The sequence below is a fragment of the Lissotriton vulgaris genome, chromosome 6 (genome assembly GCF_964263255.1).
Source record: "Lissotriton vulgaris chromosome 6, aLisVul1.2, whole genome shotgun sequence".
NCBI lineage: Eukaryota > Metazoa > Chordata > Amphibia > Caudata > Salamandridae > Lissotriton > Lissotriton vulgaris.
The window spans coordinates 1,910,949,508-1,910,964,565 of NC_141694.1; the positions used below are offsets into that span (position 1 = coordinate 1,910,949,508).

Sequence of the window (15,058 nt, forward strand, 5' to 3'; positions counted from 1 at the left end):
GACTTCCTCCCACGGGAAGTACAAACGGTCCTTGGGGCTTACGGCATAGTCTAAAAGGGTCTTTCCCTCGTCTTCTTCCTCCTCCCATCTTTCCGCAGCCATGTCTATCAGGGTTCGGGGCTGCCTCCCAAAGTCCAGCTCAAAGGGTCTGTATCCAGTGGAGGACTGAGCAAGAGTTCTAATAGCAAAGAGGGTCAGTGGGAGTTGTCTATGCCAGTCTCTCCCTGTGTGGTTAACAGTTTTCTTTAATCCCTTGCACGCTGATGACGGAATAGCTCCGTCATCAGCTGTGGGTGCGCTGTGCTGATGACGGAGCGGTTCCGTCATGGCCCGCTCGCCGCTCATGCGCGGCGCGAATTCTGCGCCTGCGCTGAGCGATCTATTGAGCGGGCGGGGCCATGACGGAACCGCTCCGTCACAAGCACAGCCCAACCGCGGCTGGTGACGGAGCGGTTCCGTCACCAGCATGCGGCCGCCGCGCGGCCGCCCCGACCCCTTAGCACTGCGGCGGAATATCTGCGCAGTGAAGGGGTTAATATGGTCTTGACGGTGTGGTTATACCTCTCTACTAAACCATCAGTCTGGGGATGATATACAGAAGTACGTATCTGACGTACACCCAGCAAGTGACAGATTTGGGCCATCAGTCGGGACATAAAGGGTGTTCCCTGGTCTGTAAGTAGTTTGTGGGGGAAACCAACCCGACTAAAGAATCCTATCATGGCCTGTGCCACACTGCTAGTAGTGATACTAGTCAAGGGGATAGCTTCTGGGTAATGTGTGGCATAATCAACTAATACAAGTATATACCTACAAACCCTTGCGTACGTAACTAGAGAACCTACAAGATCCATCCCTACATGGGAAAAGGGGACTTCAATAATGGGTAAGGTTGTAGGGGTGCTCGCGGGACATGCAGGGGATTGCAGAGTTGGCAGCATGGACATGCTGCACAATGCCTTCTGATATCCATAAAGACCCCTGGCCAATAGAAGCGACGGAGAAGGTATTCCTCTGTCTTCTCTCTCCCATAGTGACCCCCAACCACCTGGTTGTGAGCCAGGCGGAGGACTTGGTTCCAATAGCCTTGGGGAACAAGAAGCTGTTTGATGGTCCCCGTGGGTTTTATTACCCTCCTGTAGAGCGGACCCCTGGAGACCACAAAGCAAGGGCCTACCTGTTGGTCTTCTTCCTGAGATGTTGGGGCCCAGGCGTTCCCCAGGGTGGGCTCTTTCTTCAGGGCTGCCCTGAAACTGGGTGTTGGTCCGGAGTTCTCAACCATACCTGTGGAGATAGAAGGAGCATCAGTTGACCCGTTCAACACGCATGTCTTCCCCTGTTCTCTTTTTCCCTACGTGCCTTCTTCCTTTTATACCTACCCCCACCTATCTCTGCCAAGGATAGAGGGGCCTCTCGTAGCCAGATCAGGCTGTCCTTTTCTTCGATGGCTCGGTTCAGTAGGGCGGGGAAGCCTGCATAGTCTGTCCCTATGTTCATTTCTTCAACCAGAAGCGGAATCCCTCCTACTCTGATGGGCCCTTCTTGTACTTTGTTCCAACGCGTCACTATAGCCACGAGGTATGTTTTTTGGTCACCATGTACGCATAGTATGGTTACTTTCTCCCCCTCCTGCCACTGGTGCGCCTGTATACTTTCACGGGTGAGGACTGAATGCCGGCAGCCTGAGTCTATGAGGACCTTTGTCTCTTCTCCATTCACGGAGAGAAAGAGATGATACGGTTCTTTCCCTTCTCCGGCCCACAGTCCCCTACCTCTGGTATATCTGATATCCATGGGTTCAACTGGAGAGGCTTTTTTTGGGCAATTACGTGCGATATGCCCCCATTCTGAGCACTGGAAACACTGAGGTCCTTGGTTTCCTTCTTTCTGGATGAGTCGTAGTAGATATCGTTGGTCGATTAGTGGTCTGGGCAGAGGGGCTGAGGGGGCCGGAGACGAGAGTCTCCATCTGTGGATGGCTTGTGTGGGTATGCATGGAGTGAATGCCAGTAACTCCGGCGCCCTTTGGTGTGCACACGCTAGCTCGATATCACTGGTGATGGTGAGGTTTGGATGTTGTTTCACCCAAGCCCTGGTAGCCATCGGGAGTCCCACCACAAACTATTCTAGGAGTACTCGGTCCATTACTTCTTCCATGGTAGAGGTGTGTGGTTGGAGCCACGGTTTCCTAAGTCCTGCAGGTGGTAAAAGAAAGCTTGTGGGTTGTCCTGGGGTTGCCACTTTTCTTTTCTAAACCGGGTGCGGTAATGTCCCTGATCATAGCCGTGCCGTTCCAATATGGTCTTTTTGATTGCTGCATAAGGGGCGGTGCCTGCTGGGTTTGCTACTTAATAAGCCGCCTGGAGCTCTCCGGACAACAAGGGCGCTATGTATTGACCCCACCGGTCTGCCGGCCATTGAGCGGTGCTGTCTACCCTCTCAAAGTTAGTAAAAAAGAAGTCCAGATCCTCTCCAGGCTGGTACTTCTGAAGTACCGAACTCGGGACATTTGGATGGACTTTGCTGCTAGCAATGGTTTCTGTGAGTTTTTGGATGGCTGAATCCTGTACGGCCTGATTCTGTGCAATAAGCCCTGCCTCGGCTTGCAGAGCCTCCTGCAAATGTTCTCTGTCCTTTTGTGCCTCTGTGCTCTGGCCTTCTACCACAAGCTGAAGGTGACATTGGCCCTCAGCCAACTGCTTCATCATGTCGTTGAGGCTAATGGCTTGGGACATGCTTCCTTGGGGGTTTTGGCGGTGGTGGTCCGGGCAGATCCCACTTCTGGCACCAACTGTCACCTGCCCGATAACCACGGACGACTGATAGGTATGCTTGAGGTATTTATTGGTTTTATTGCATAGAACTGTAACGGAAATGTTCCCAAGAAATCGGCTTCCTCGATTTGTCATGACTTCCTTTGTTCTTCGGGTGTTCTACCGGTCTCCCACTCCTTGGTCTGTCCGGCTGAGGTGGTGACGTCCCCTCGGTAAAAGAAGAGAAAGAGAGGCGTTCAGTACAGCCTTCTTAGGTGGTGTATACCTTCCTATCTACCTGTTTCCTTATACTTTACCTTTTCTTCTGCTGTTTGTCCTCACAGGGTATCTATCTGGAACCCATACGGTGCTTCTTACTCCAGAAGTTCCCTTTTTGGTCCCTAGTCCTCTCTGGCCCGACCTGGGCTTTGACTATAGTACATCCAGGTTTTACCGGTTGCAAAATAAATAAAAGCAAAGAGTCAAATGGGAAAAGAAATAATATTATGCTTTCTATGTGCAAGGCAGACCCTTCCCGATCCCTTCTTCCCCCTGTATAGACCCGTGAAGGCTGCTTAGTTTTATAGCCAACTTCCCAGCCGCTTCCCTGTTCCCTCAACGACTTGGCTGAAGCCGTGACCCAGTGACGAGGTCACGGCCGCCTCATCCAAAACGCCTTTCACAGGGGACGTCTCTGGTCTCTGCTCCTCTCTAAGTTCGACAGCCTTTGGTCTTTCTTTGCCGTTGTCTCTGTGTCTCTGCACTCATGTCTTTGTTTCCTCTGTGGTCCTTCTCGATTCTTCGCCTTGAGTGCTCGCCTCTCCGCACTCGAATTCTCCGGGCGTCTCCCCTCCCTTGGCGTCTTCTGGGCCTCTTATTCCCAGCATGCCCAGCCCTACTGACTGTTCCGGATACAGAGGGAAGTTGTGCTCTTTGGTGCCCCCGGGGAATCCTCCTCCGTCCTCCTGAGGCTCCCTGCCACATCATTGTCGGTTTTGACTTGGACAAGAACTACTGTCTCCCTGGGCTAAGAAATGCTAGGAAGAGAGGAGGGTGGTCTACAGTGGCGGCTCTAACACTTAGGCGGAGGAGCGTCCCCCCACTCACTTCAATTGGAAAAAGAAAATTATAATAACGTATCGTTAATATCATTTTCTTTTTCCCAATGAAGTGAGTGGCTCTCAGGGTGGGCGGGGCTGGCCAGAGCGGGGAGAGGAGGGGTTTGCACTCCTTAAGTACGCTGGAGTGCTTGACCGGCCATCTTGGGCCGGCCAAACCGTCCTGCGCTCTTTGCATCCTCCCCAATAGGCTGCATTACGCATCCTGGACAGGAATATGCAAAGCCTCACAGTCCCCGTGGTCCCCACCGTGGTTCGGCGCTTAGACCAATCACAACGCTGCATTGCAGCTTGGTGATTGGCTATGGGGAGCCTGGGTGCCCAGGTGGTTCCTGCTCCTTCTTGCAGCCAGCCGAGATAGGAAGAAGAGGATGGAAAAGAGGTGGGGACCGGCTGGCCCAGGTAAGTGTTTTCCTATTTATTTTTTCTTTCCGCCCTGCCCCCATTCCCTTCCTCTCCCGATTGGTAGCATATACATAGCAAAGTGATGAGTTGTACCAGGATTATCATTTTTCAAACTAAGGTTTACAAACACTTGATTGGGTTTTCAAATTCAAAGACATTCCTTTGATTGAGAGGGTCTTGTGACTGTTGATTTAGCAGCAAAGAAAATGAATGAGATTTTTTTCTCTCCCACAGATAGCAAAGCAACTCCTTGAGAGCCAGCCACCAGAAAGAGATCGAAGCTTGCCTGAGGTCGAAGGGGTGACCCATGAAGTCATCCTTATGCTTGGGTCCGATGAGACGGTGAAGACCAGCGGTGAATCTTTGTTTCAGAAGGAGAGCGGGTCCACCAGGCAGAGGACATTGATGGAATGGAATGAGAACACGCGGCACTTTACTCTTCTCCGCACCAGGGGCGCCAACACCGTGGAGCTGTCGCCACAGACCAAGCTCCTTGTTGTAGGCCACGGGGCGGTGAGAGGCGGAGACTTTATGTTGGGTGGGAAGACTTCGAAGCAACTAGCGGACTCCCTTCTGTCCCTTTCAAGAGAGAGAGCAGAGCTTCACATGTCTAAGAAAAGTAGGACCCTCCGAGAAGTTAGCCTGGTGTCCTGTGATGCTGTGGGGGCCAAAGGGAAGCAGTTTGTGGAGGAGCTTCTGGTGAACATGCGGGAAGGGGGGCTGGAAGTTGGGTCTGTCTCAGCACGAACTGTTTCAACCTATGTCTTACCTGATGGGACCAAGAGAACCGCAGAGTCAGAGGCGTCCGAGCTCTGGAGCCATCACAGCCCCAAGCACAAGAGAACATTCTACCTAGGGGAAGACAACAAACTTCACGAGACTACAGACGGCTCAGGAAAGAGTCACCAGTGGCATGAAGAGCAAAAGCAGCTTTCTGAAATAGAGCCTCTTATGCCAGGCAGGCCGTGGAATGACCCTTTGTTCGTGAATGACAAGGGGACATTTTATGAGATTGACGATGCTGCCCTCAGTGAGATCATTGACAGCAAAGTGAGAGCCCTCTTTGCTTCCGGCGAGGCACAGATAACCCCGAGTGAAGAGTCTGTCCCTGTCTACAGGCCGGATGGGACGACTGAGATGAGTAACGTGAGAACAGTCCGGGGCATGGACGATCTGCGGGGCAACATTCAAGAGATCATCCACCGCACTAACAGGATTCGAGAAGAGATCTTACTCAGGCATGAAGAGCGATTAAGGAAGGAAGGTATTATTGAAAATGATTTCAATCTGAAAACAACCTGGGGAAACCTTGAGGAGCGCGCATTTACAGATAACAATCCACAAAACTTCTTCAAAGGGTTACGAAACTACATTGTTTTCAACTTACGTAATAGACATGTATATTACAAGTTCAAAGATTTTGTTTACAGAATGAATCTACATAAGCTTTACTTTGAATATTACGGCGCATTGAGACAGGGTGTGGCTGTAGATCAGAACATGTTGGACAAACTCTCCTACCCCGATATGGGGAACATGGGGAACAAAGCTGGCTTTGTAGAAATGGCTAAAAATTGGGTTGATGGAAACCATGAGGTGATAAGCAACAACATCAACATATATGATGGCATGGCTGTCCTCGCAACGCACATCTCTGAACCTGTTCGTAACGCGCGAGTATTTGTCACCAACAGGCTGATGTGGGATTCCACCTCCTCATGGTCAGATTTTAGATACCGCAATCCGATGGCAAGGGATGGGACTTGGCAGGGTAACAAAGCAGCCATTGGCTTGGAACATGAACCCACTGCTGAGGTACATGCTGATACCTTGGCTGCTATGAAGCTGTGGCTTAAAGGGAAATACAAAGGCAGGTTCAGCACCTTACCACGGAACAATGCTGAGGAAGCTTCAAAGGAATTCATAGAGACACTACGTACAGACATCCTTAACACCTTACCAACACAGAACACAGACATTGATACTAGCATGAGACGAAACATACGACCTCTGTCTGAGAAGGATGTGGGTCGGATGCAAGGATTCCAAGAGGGAGTGCGCGGGAGGAGTCTGCAGCCACAGTTACTTCTGAAGACAGCAGAAGATCAGCAGCACTTACAGGAAAAAATCAGAGACATCATGACGGATCAGAGATATGGAGATCTCTCGGACTATCGGAAAGTCAAATCCCTTGAGAAATACAGTGGTGGATTGAAGTTAAGATTACAGAGCCAGGCAGACCCCCTGATGACCAAAGAGATCATTATCCCCGGAGAAGCAGGGTCTTCAAAATCCGAGGAGCTCATGCACTCCTACTTCAGCGACGTTCACTCTACGTCCAGCAAGATTAATCACGGTTTGGGCATTTACGGCACTCTAATGGGCTTCCAAGCAGCAAACCAGATGTTCTCCCAAGGGCGGGACTGGGAGGGCGGAGTCATGGTGGCGCAGGGCGTTCACGGGGTAACAGAACTCTCAGGTGTTAATGCAGTCGTCAACGACTTCATCAGCAGCACCTCAAAGCAGGCGGTTGCGAAGATCTCTGAGAAGCTGGAAGGGGTCGCCGCTGCTAAATTTACTAACTCACTGTCTTCAATAGGAAAAGCAGCCAAAAGCATTCCAGTTCTTTCTGTTGCATTTACCACATTTAATATATATGAAGATATTAAGCAGGACAGTGCCATTGGTTTCGTGGATGCCGCCTTGGATGGAACCAAATTAGTAACCAGCCTGCTTGGGCCGAAAATGCTGCCAGTCACTGTTGCGTTGACTATAATCCGCTTGGCGATAGATCCTTTATACCATGAGATCAAGCACGAGCTCGACTCATTGCCGCCCCACGCCAGTGGTGGGCAACGTTTTGTGGCAGTCCTAAAAGGAATTGTTCTTGCTGTCAGGGACATTATTGATTCTTTTGTGGAAATAATAAATCAGTTTAACATTTTCCATACAATCAGTGAGATCCATAAACTAGATGAGGAGCACAGAAAGAGCATGCAGCTGGTAGATGAGCTGAAGACCCCCGATAATTACTTCAAGCTCGATGAGCAGAGGGCGGGTGACGGGTGTCACAACGTGATAGACTTCACCCAGGGGAAAGATTCTGGCTATGGAGGCAATCTGTACGTTGAATTGACCGACCACAACTCTATGATCGTAACCATCGATGACCCAGTCACTTCTGCAAGACTGCCCAAAGAGTACCCTTTCCAGAGAGGGTGCGAAACAGTGGACATCATTTTAGGATTTGGGGAAGCAGTTAAGGTTGCATTTGTAAAGAAATCAGCCACATTTCTGTGGTTCGCAGTGAGGACAGAAGATGTGATTGGCTCAGTGGTGCCAGATGAAAGCTCTTTGCATGGTACCTACGCAGGCAACTCAAAACCTAACCGGTTCTATGCAGTCCAGCAAAGAAAGCCACCAGGCCTGCATTACTCTCTCGATACATACTTCTACAAGCTATTTGGCAACAACGGGAATGACCTTTTCTTTCTGGGGCCACAGAGAAGCTTGGTTCACGGTGGAAATGGCCAAGATGTCTACTTCATCCCTGAGGACGGTGGAGACACAGACATTTGTAACCAGGCAGAGGACCAGGCCATGGATCTTCTAATAATCAACATCACGTTCAGCCAAATATCAGCAAGGAAAGAAGGCCAGGACTTGAAGCTGTTCTACAACAACAATCACCACATAGTCATCAGGAGCTGGTTTATGGGAGAATCATATCAACACTTGAGTTTCAAAAGTAGCGACGGTGCATTGTTTAAAGTGGGGAAAGTTCTACTGGATGGGAGAGTCACCCTAGAAGTGACAGTCCTGGATTATTCTAGAGACAGGAGACAAGGGTGCAATGTAAACCTGAAGCTCTCTCCCTGGGAAAGAGTCGTCTTTGTTAAAGGAAGTGATTACAATGATGTCATTTTAGGCAATGATGTGGGAAACGTGCTTCAGGGTGGGAAGGGCGTCAACCTTCTCACGGGGGGCAATGGCAAAGACATGTATGTACTGGAACAGAAAGAGACCTGTGACACAATCAACAACCAAGCTTCAGATGGAGAAATAGACACTGTTCAAATAGCTGCTGAATATAAAAATGTAAAAGTAGCCGTTGTCAGCACATCTTCTCTCAAGGTCTGGGATTCTGCCTCCTCGGCCTGTGTGATTATCAAGGGATGGAAGTTGGGCTGGGAATGGCAGCACATCATGTTCCAAACCAAGGACTTTGTTATTTTCCAGGTGTCAAACACGACTGCTGAACCCAAGCTTGTGCCGTTAATCATGGATTTCCATGACTCGGAGACAGGGGTGACCCTTGACCTAAACACCATTCCAGGGAATGAGCACATAATGACTGTCATGGGGTCATCATTCAAGGATGTCCTCACGGGCAACAGAAAACCCAACTTCTTTGCTGGTGGTGACGGGGACTTCCTAAAGGGAGGGGATGGCCGTGACACTTACACTGTTGATTGCAAAACGGAGCAACCTGCTATTATCAATAACTATGCAGAAGACAGCCTGCCTGATGTTTTGTTTTTGAAAGAGAAGTTTAGCACACTGAGATATACAAACCCTGCAGACTCACCTGACGTCATCATCAGGGGTAGGAGATGTGCTGTCCGTTTGCAAAATTGGCACCTGTCTGAACAGAACCGACATCTATGGATCCAGACAGAGGATGGGATAACTTTCGAGCTTGGGAACGGAACTGTACCCCATGTCTATGCCGTGGACTATTCTACATCAGATAGCCATCCTGATACCATTGACGCTCGTACTGGTGTCTACTCAAGTGCAACAAAGATAATTGGTCCCGCAAAGTTTGTTGCAATATGGGGAAACGAGAAGGACAATTTCATCGACCCTGGTAGCGGGGGCGCCTTTATGAGTGGTCTCAGTGGTAAAGATACGTATATCCTCAAAACAGAACATCAAGGAAGATATGTTCTTGATAATTTTGCAGAAGACCAAAGTATTGATTTTCTTATTTTTGATGTGGAGTTCAAGGCTATCAATATATCACGTTTATCAGAAACAGATATGCTCATTAGTGCACCACCTGCAGCCAGGTGGACATGTGAGCTAAAAGGATACATTCAGCATAAAGAGCAGAGACACCTGATAATGCAGAGCAGAGACAAGGTTTGGTTTACAGTGTCTGAGGAAACCTTTCAGATCCAGCCCTTATTTCTGGATTGCAAGGATCTTCCAACAGACTTCCACCTGAACCTGTCTGATGGCCATCTTCGCACCATTCCAACTGTATATGGATCAGTACGGAACAGAAACACCATCATGGGAAATGATCTGAAGAATGCATTGATGGGTGGAAATGACGCTGACGTGCTCTATGGACTTGGGGGCAATGACCTTCTTCAGGGGTCTGATGGGACCGACTACCTGTCAGGTGGAACTGGGGATGATGAGGTCCATGGAGGAGAGGGAGACGACTATATCTTGGCTGGAGCCGGGGATGATGTTATCTATCCTGGGCCAGGCTCGGATAAAGTCTATGGGGGATCTGGGTCTGATACCGTACTTTTCGGGGGGAACCACACAGATCACACTGGAGTTCTGGTAAACCTAGGCTTGGGCTTTGGCACGGGTGCCGATGCTGAAGGCGATCTGTACTTCAGTGTGGAGAATGTGCTTGGGACCAGCTACGATGATATCCTTGTAGGAAGCGACAAGGACAATTATCTAAGCGGTGAAGGCGGAAGTGACCTTATTCTGCCAATGGGGGGCACTGATGTTCTCCATGGCGGGGAAGGAAGTGACATTTATTACATGCGAGAGACAACTGGTTTTAAAAGAATTGACAACTTCTCTAAAGACAAGGCCATGGATATGATCTACTTTGGAACTGTGGGTAATGATGAAATAAAAGATATACAATTCAGGAAACTGGAAGATGACTTAGAGATAACATTTCCAAAAGGCACAGACACAGACTTTCTGGAAGGGGTTCTTATAAAAAATTGGTTTAAATCCATAGACTATCGTCATGTTTTCATAACATTTGGAGGGGTGATTCCTTTGGAGTCCTTATTGAATAGCCTACAACCAATGGGAACTTGTGTGAAGCAGTTGAAGTCTTCATCCCCTGTACTGAAATGTTAGAATATTCTGCCTATTTCAATATAGAAAGAGAAAAAAATAATCAATTAGTAAACATTTCAATTGTGTTATTGCATATAACATACAATCAAGGAAAAACTATTTTAAACACAATGTAATGCCATATATGTATTTTTCTATTTAGTTTGCTACTTTTATCTGTGTAAAACAAATTCTAGTCATTGTTTTTAACATGAAGCTAGACTAAAAGTATCAGAATCTGAGCCACATCCACCGCATGTCCGAGAAATCCCAGGTGTCTCACCAATTCCACTTTCTATGTAAGGGGAACTGATGGTACACAATTGATTTTACTATTCTGACCACTCACAGAACAGCAGTGTGACTTTCCAGGATATTATTTCCATTGTGTACACAGTGTGCTGAAAGCATCAAAAATGTTGTGTAGTTCAGCATAAAGAAAAGATTATATTTATTTAATCCCATAAATAGATGGTGAGCCCCCATGGAGAGAAGGGAAGTTGATGTTTGTCACAGAGGATACTGCCTGGGCTGCAAGTGGCACTGTTGCAAAGTTATACCCCCGGAAAGATGTGAAGATTGCTTTACACATCCGATAGAAAATCTCTGAGGGTGGCCACCATAGGACTTGATTTTTGAAACGTCACATTGGTGTTGTAATATCTTGTACTTTTCTAGGCCTGGAGTTCATACACTACATCATTATGATATCTTCTATGTATGAGTCTAGTATCAATTAATGGTCCATTATATGTTAATATTTATTTTACTTACACCCATAGAGTACAACGCCTCAAAGGAATATAATTAGGTTATTTGTGACCAGGTGCTGCTTGGCAGGAGGAAAATTAGGCAAATATGCACTCTGCTTTTATTTTTCTTAACTCTTTTCAACAATGTGAATCAAAGAGAAGTTGTTTTAAACGAGTATTATCTAGAATTCATCTTATTATTGACCCAAGTACTTTTTGAAATACATGAGTGCTATAGTTTACTTGTACTGTGCACTACAAAATGAGTCCTGAAGACAATCCTCCTAATTTGTGATAAAAAGAACTAAAACTCAATCTCTAATTGCTCATTAGTTGAAGTTTAATAGCAATTTATGATTAATCCTAGATAACATAAAAAATGTGATCATTGTGCAACAGTCTATTTTCCTTTGTTGTCCATCTGGATTTTTTCACAAAGTAACAGGGTACATTGCTCTATGTTTTCGCCTCTGCCCAAAAATATGTGACTATATATATGTGTGCATATATGCACGAGCAAAACAGAGGTATCACGTGCATACCCTTTTACAATAAATCAGGATGTTACTAAAATCATTCACATTCAGACGCACTTGGGGGCTTACCTTGCCCAACATCCAGGTCCCAGGCAGCTCCAGCGATCCCCTCCGCCGCCGCCGCACGCACAGACCAGCGGCCACAGTGCGAGGGGGGCATTTCTTGGACAAAACTACACTACCCAGATGCCCTAGCGGCGGGACACGCCGCCGGACGGGAAGCCCGCGCCAGGAGGCGCTTGAAAAGGGACACCAGGAGCGGGGAGCGGGGGGTCCAGACGCACTTGGGGGCTTACCTTGCCCAACATCCAGGTCCCAGGCAGCTCCAGCGATCCCCTCCGCCGCCGCACGCACAGACCAGCGGCCACAGTGCGAGGGGGGCATTTCTTGGACAAAACTACACTACCCAGACGCCCTAGCGGCGGGACACGCCGCCGGACGGGAAGCCCGCGCCAGGAGGCGCTTGAAAAGGGACACCAGCACCCGCGTCGCGGGACCGCGCGCGGATCGGCGCCGGGCGAAGCCCGGGCAAAGGGCGGGCCCTCTGTGGCCCTCGGAGGACGGGACGGGCCACCACTCTCGGCCCCATCATATGAGAAGGTACAGCCACTTATTCATCTTACTATCTACATTGGTCCCCGGGATCCTGTCTTCCACCTACTATGTCCATCTGGGAAGAGCTGAACGCACTGTGCGGCACAAACTATATCCCGGATGCTTCTACCCCCCCCATTGTGACCAGAGTCACTGATCAAACAATTAGCACTCCCCAGGCTTCCCCTCTTATTACCCTCTCTCCATCCAATAACTGTAGCCCCTTTTTACCTGGCCCCAACCCAGCCTCATCAACGTTGGATAAAGCTGAGACCCGACCAAATGACTTTGTATCCCCCCTACAATTGACTCTTTTGGCCCAAATTGAGCGACTATTATACACTGCTCTATCTCCATTGATAGCAAAAATCAATGATTTGGGGGACAGGCTGGCCAGGATTGAAAAATCTGTAACAAGGTCAAATCCAATTCCTGGAAATGCTGTTATATCTACATGTTCTATCCCCGCTAACATCCAGGAAAGGTGTATCAACAATGCTCCTAGGATACCTCAAACCTGTGACTCCCCTGTTATACCATCCACTCTATCTGGTCGTAGTGATACTCTGAATCCTGAATATGCCCCACATAGAGTTCCTATTAACTCAGTAGAAAGAGGGCATCGCATTGATCTACCCCCTGAAGCCGCCCCATATGTCACCGTTCTTTCTGGGGTCCCGGCACTCAGCCCAGGCACACGTGAATCACACCAGGACCTACTGAATAAAGCCATTTATTGGCTCAATAACAATAGACCATTACCATCCGCGCTAGATGGTGGGATACTGAGTGTCAGAAGGGTGGGGTGGCTTGGTCATCTGCCCAAAAATGTTTCGGGGGACTTGATTTTAATCAAATTCAAACGTAGGAACATTACCCCCTTTTTGCGATCTACCCAGCCCAAACTCAGAGATGGTTCCATCTGTATTTGGGACCTGCATGACTTTTACCCTGGTTCCCGAGTACCAAATCACTATTACACTGGATGAAAAAGGGGGACTCTGTGTATCTGGGGTTACTGACTTGCTTTGAATCCTTGATTTGGTTAAACTATTTTAGTTGAGTTAAATGTATTCCCTTTTAATTATGCAATGTTATGCTGAGTTATTTTTGTATTTATGTATTTGTTTTTGTTGCTTTTATGGTTTTACTCTCAAAAGCCGAATAAAGCTTATTTTGACTTTGGCCTAAGATACTTGTTTTACTGGTGTTCGGGAGCACAAGAAATGAAAAGGCATTGTTAACAATAAATGGATCATCAACCTATTAAACCTTGAATACTGGCCCAACAAGTTTTTGTTCATTATTCACCTTAATGAAATGTGTCTGATGATAACCTCATCTGATATAGAATTAAAATCCAACAGCTTCATATATATGCATTGGCCATTGATAAGCCATGTCCAACCATTCCCTTACACTACACACATTCCTGAAATGAGCAGAATGGCATACCTTACTAGAACAGCACTTACATCATATTGTGCCTTGAACAGTTTGTAAGTCACTCATACATTATACATTCTTAAACAATTTATAATGTCTCAGAAAGTTCACTGTTCTTCTGGAAAATAGCAGATCCTTTCCTGAAGGACCAACCATTCAGATCAATTAGATCTATAAAGCAGGTCTGTAAGAGATCTATAAAGCAGAGATGTAAGAGATCTATAAAGTAGGTCTGTGAGAGATCTATAAAGCAGGTCTGTAAGAGATCTATAAAGCATGTCTGCAAGAGATCTATAAAGCAGGTCTGTCAGAGATCTATAAAGCAGGTCTGTAAGAGATCTATAATGCAGAACTATAAGAAATCTATAAAGTAGGTCTGTGAGAGATCTATAAAGCAGGTCTGTAAGAGATCTATAAAGCAGGTCTGCAAGTGATCTATAAAGCAGATCTATAAGAGATCTATAAAGTAGGTATGTAAGAGATCTATAAAGAAGGTCTACAATAGATCTATAAAGCAGGTCTATAAGAGATCTATAAAGCAGGTCTATAAGAGATCTATAAAGCAGGTCTATAAGAGATCTATAAATCAGGTATGTAAGAGATCTATAAAGCAGGTATATAGGAGGTCTATAAAGCAGGTATGAGATCTATAAAGCAGGTCTAGAAGAAATCTAAAAAGCAGGTTGATAAGAGATCTATAAAGCAGTCTATAAGAGATCTATAAAGCAGGTATATAGGAGGTCTATAAAGCAGGTCTGTAAGAGATCTATAAAGCAGGTCTATAAGAGGTCTATAAAGCAGGACTATAAGAGGTCTATAAAGCAGGTCTGTAAGAGATCTATAAAGCAGTCTATAAGAGATCTATAAAGCAGGTATATAGGAGGTCTATAAAGCAGGTCTGTAAGAGATCTATAAAGCAGGTCTATAAGAGGTCTATAAAGCAGGACTATAAGAGGTCTATAAAGCAGGTCTGTAAGAGATCTATAAAGCAGGTCTGTAAGAGCTCTATAAAGCAGGTCTGTAAGAGATCTATAAAGCAGGTCTGTAAGAGCTCTATAAAGCAGGTCTGTAAGAGCTCTATAAAGCAGGTCTGTAAGAGATCTATAAAGCAGGTCTGTAAGAGATCTATAAAGCAGGTCTCTGTGAGCTCTATAGAGCAGGTCTGTAAGAGATCTATAAAGCAGGTCTATAAGAGATGTATAGGGCAGGTCTATAAGAGATCTATAGAGCAGCCCTATAAGAGATCTATAAAGCAGGCCTATAAGAGATCTATAAAGCAGGCCTATAAGAGATCTATAAGCAGGTCTAAAAGAGATGTATTTTTTGTGTCTGTTTTTCACATGTAAACATTT

General features: G+C 46.9%; 2 protein-coding genes across 4 annotated transcripts in view; both read left to right on the forward strand.

Annotated features, from left to right (window-relative positions):
- Positions 1-13,445, forward strand: part of LOC147709890 (uncharacterized) — a 259,661-nt gene extending 246,216 nt beyond the window's left edge. The window contains exon 4 of the mRNA XM_086928330.1: positions 4,511-13,445. Coding sequence (XP_086784456.1) covers positions 4,511-10,399 — 5,889 coding nt within the window. The 3' untranslated portion in view covers positions 10,400-13,445. The remainder of the gene's footprint in view (positions 1-4,510) is intronic.
- LOC147709891 (uncharacterized) overlaps positions 1-15,058 on the forward strand; it is a 493,797-nt gene that overhangs the window by 217,907 nt on the left and 260,832 nt on the right. The gene's annotated exons all lie outside the window — the stretch shown is intronic.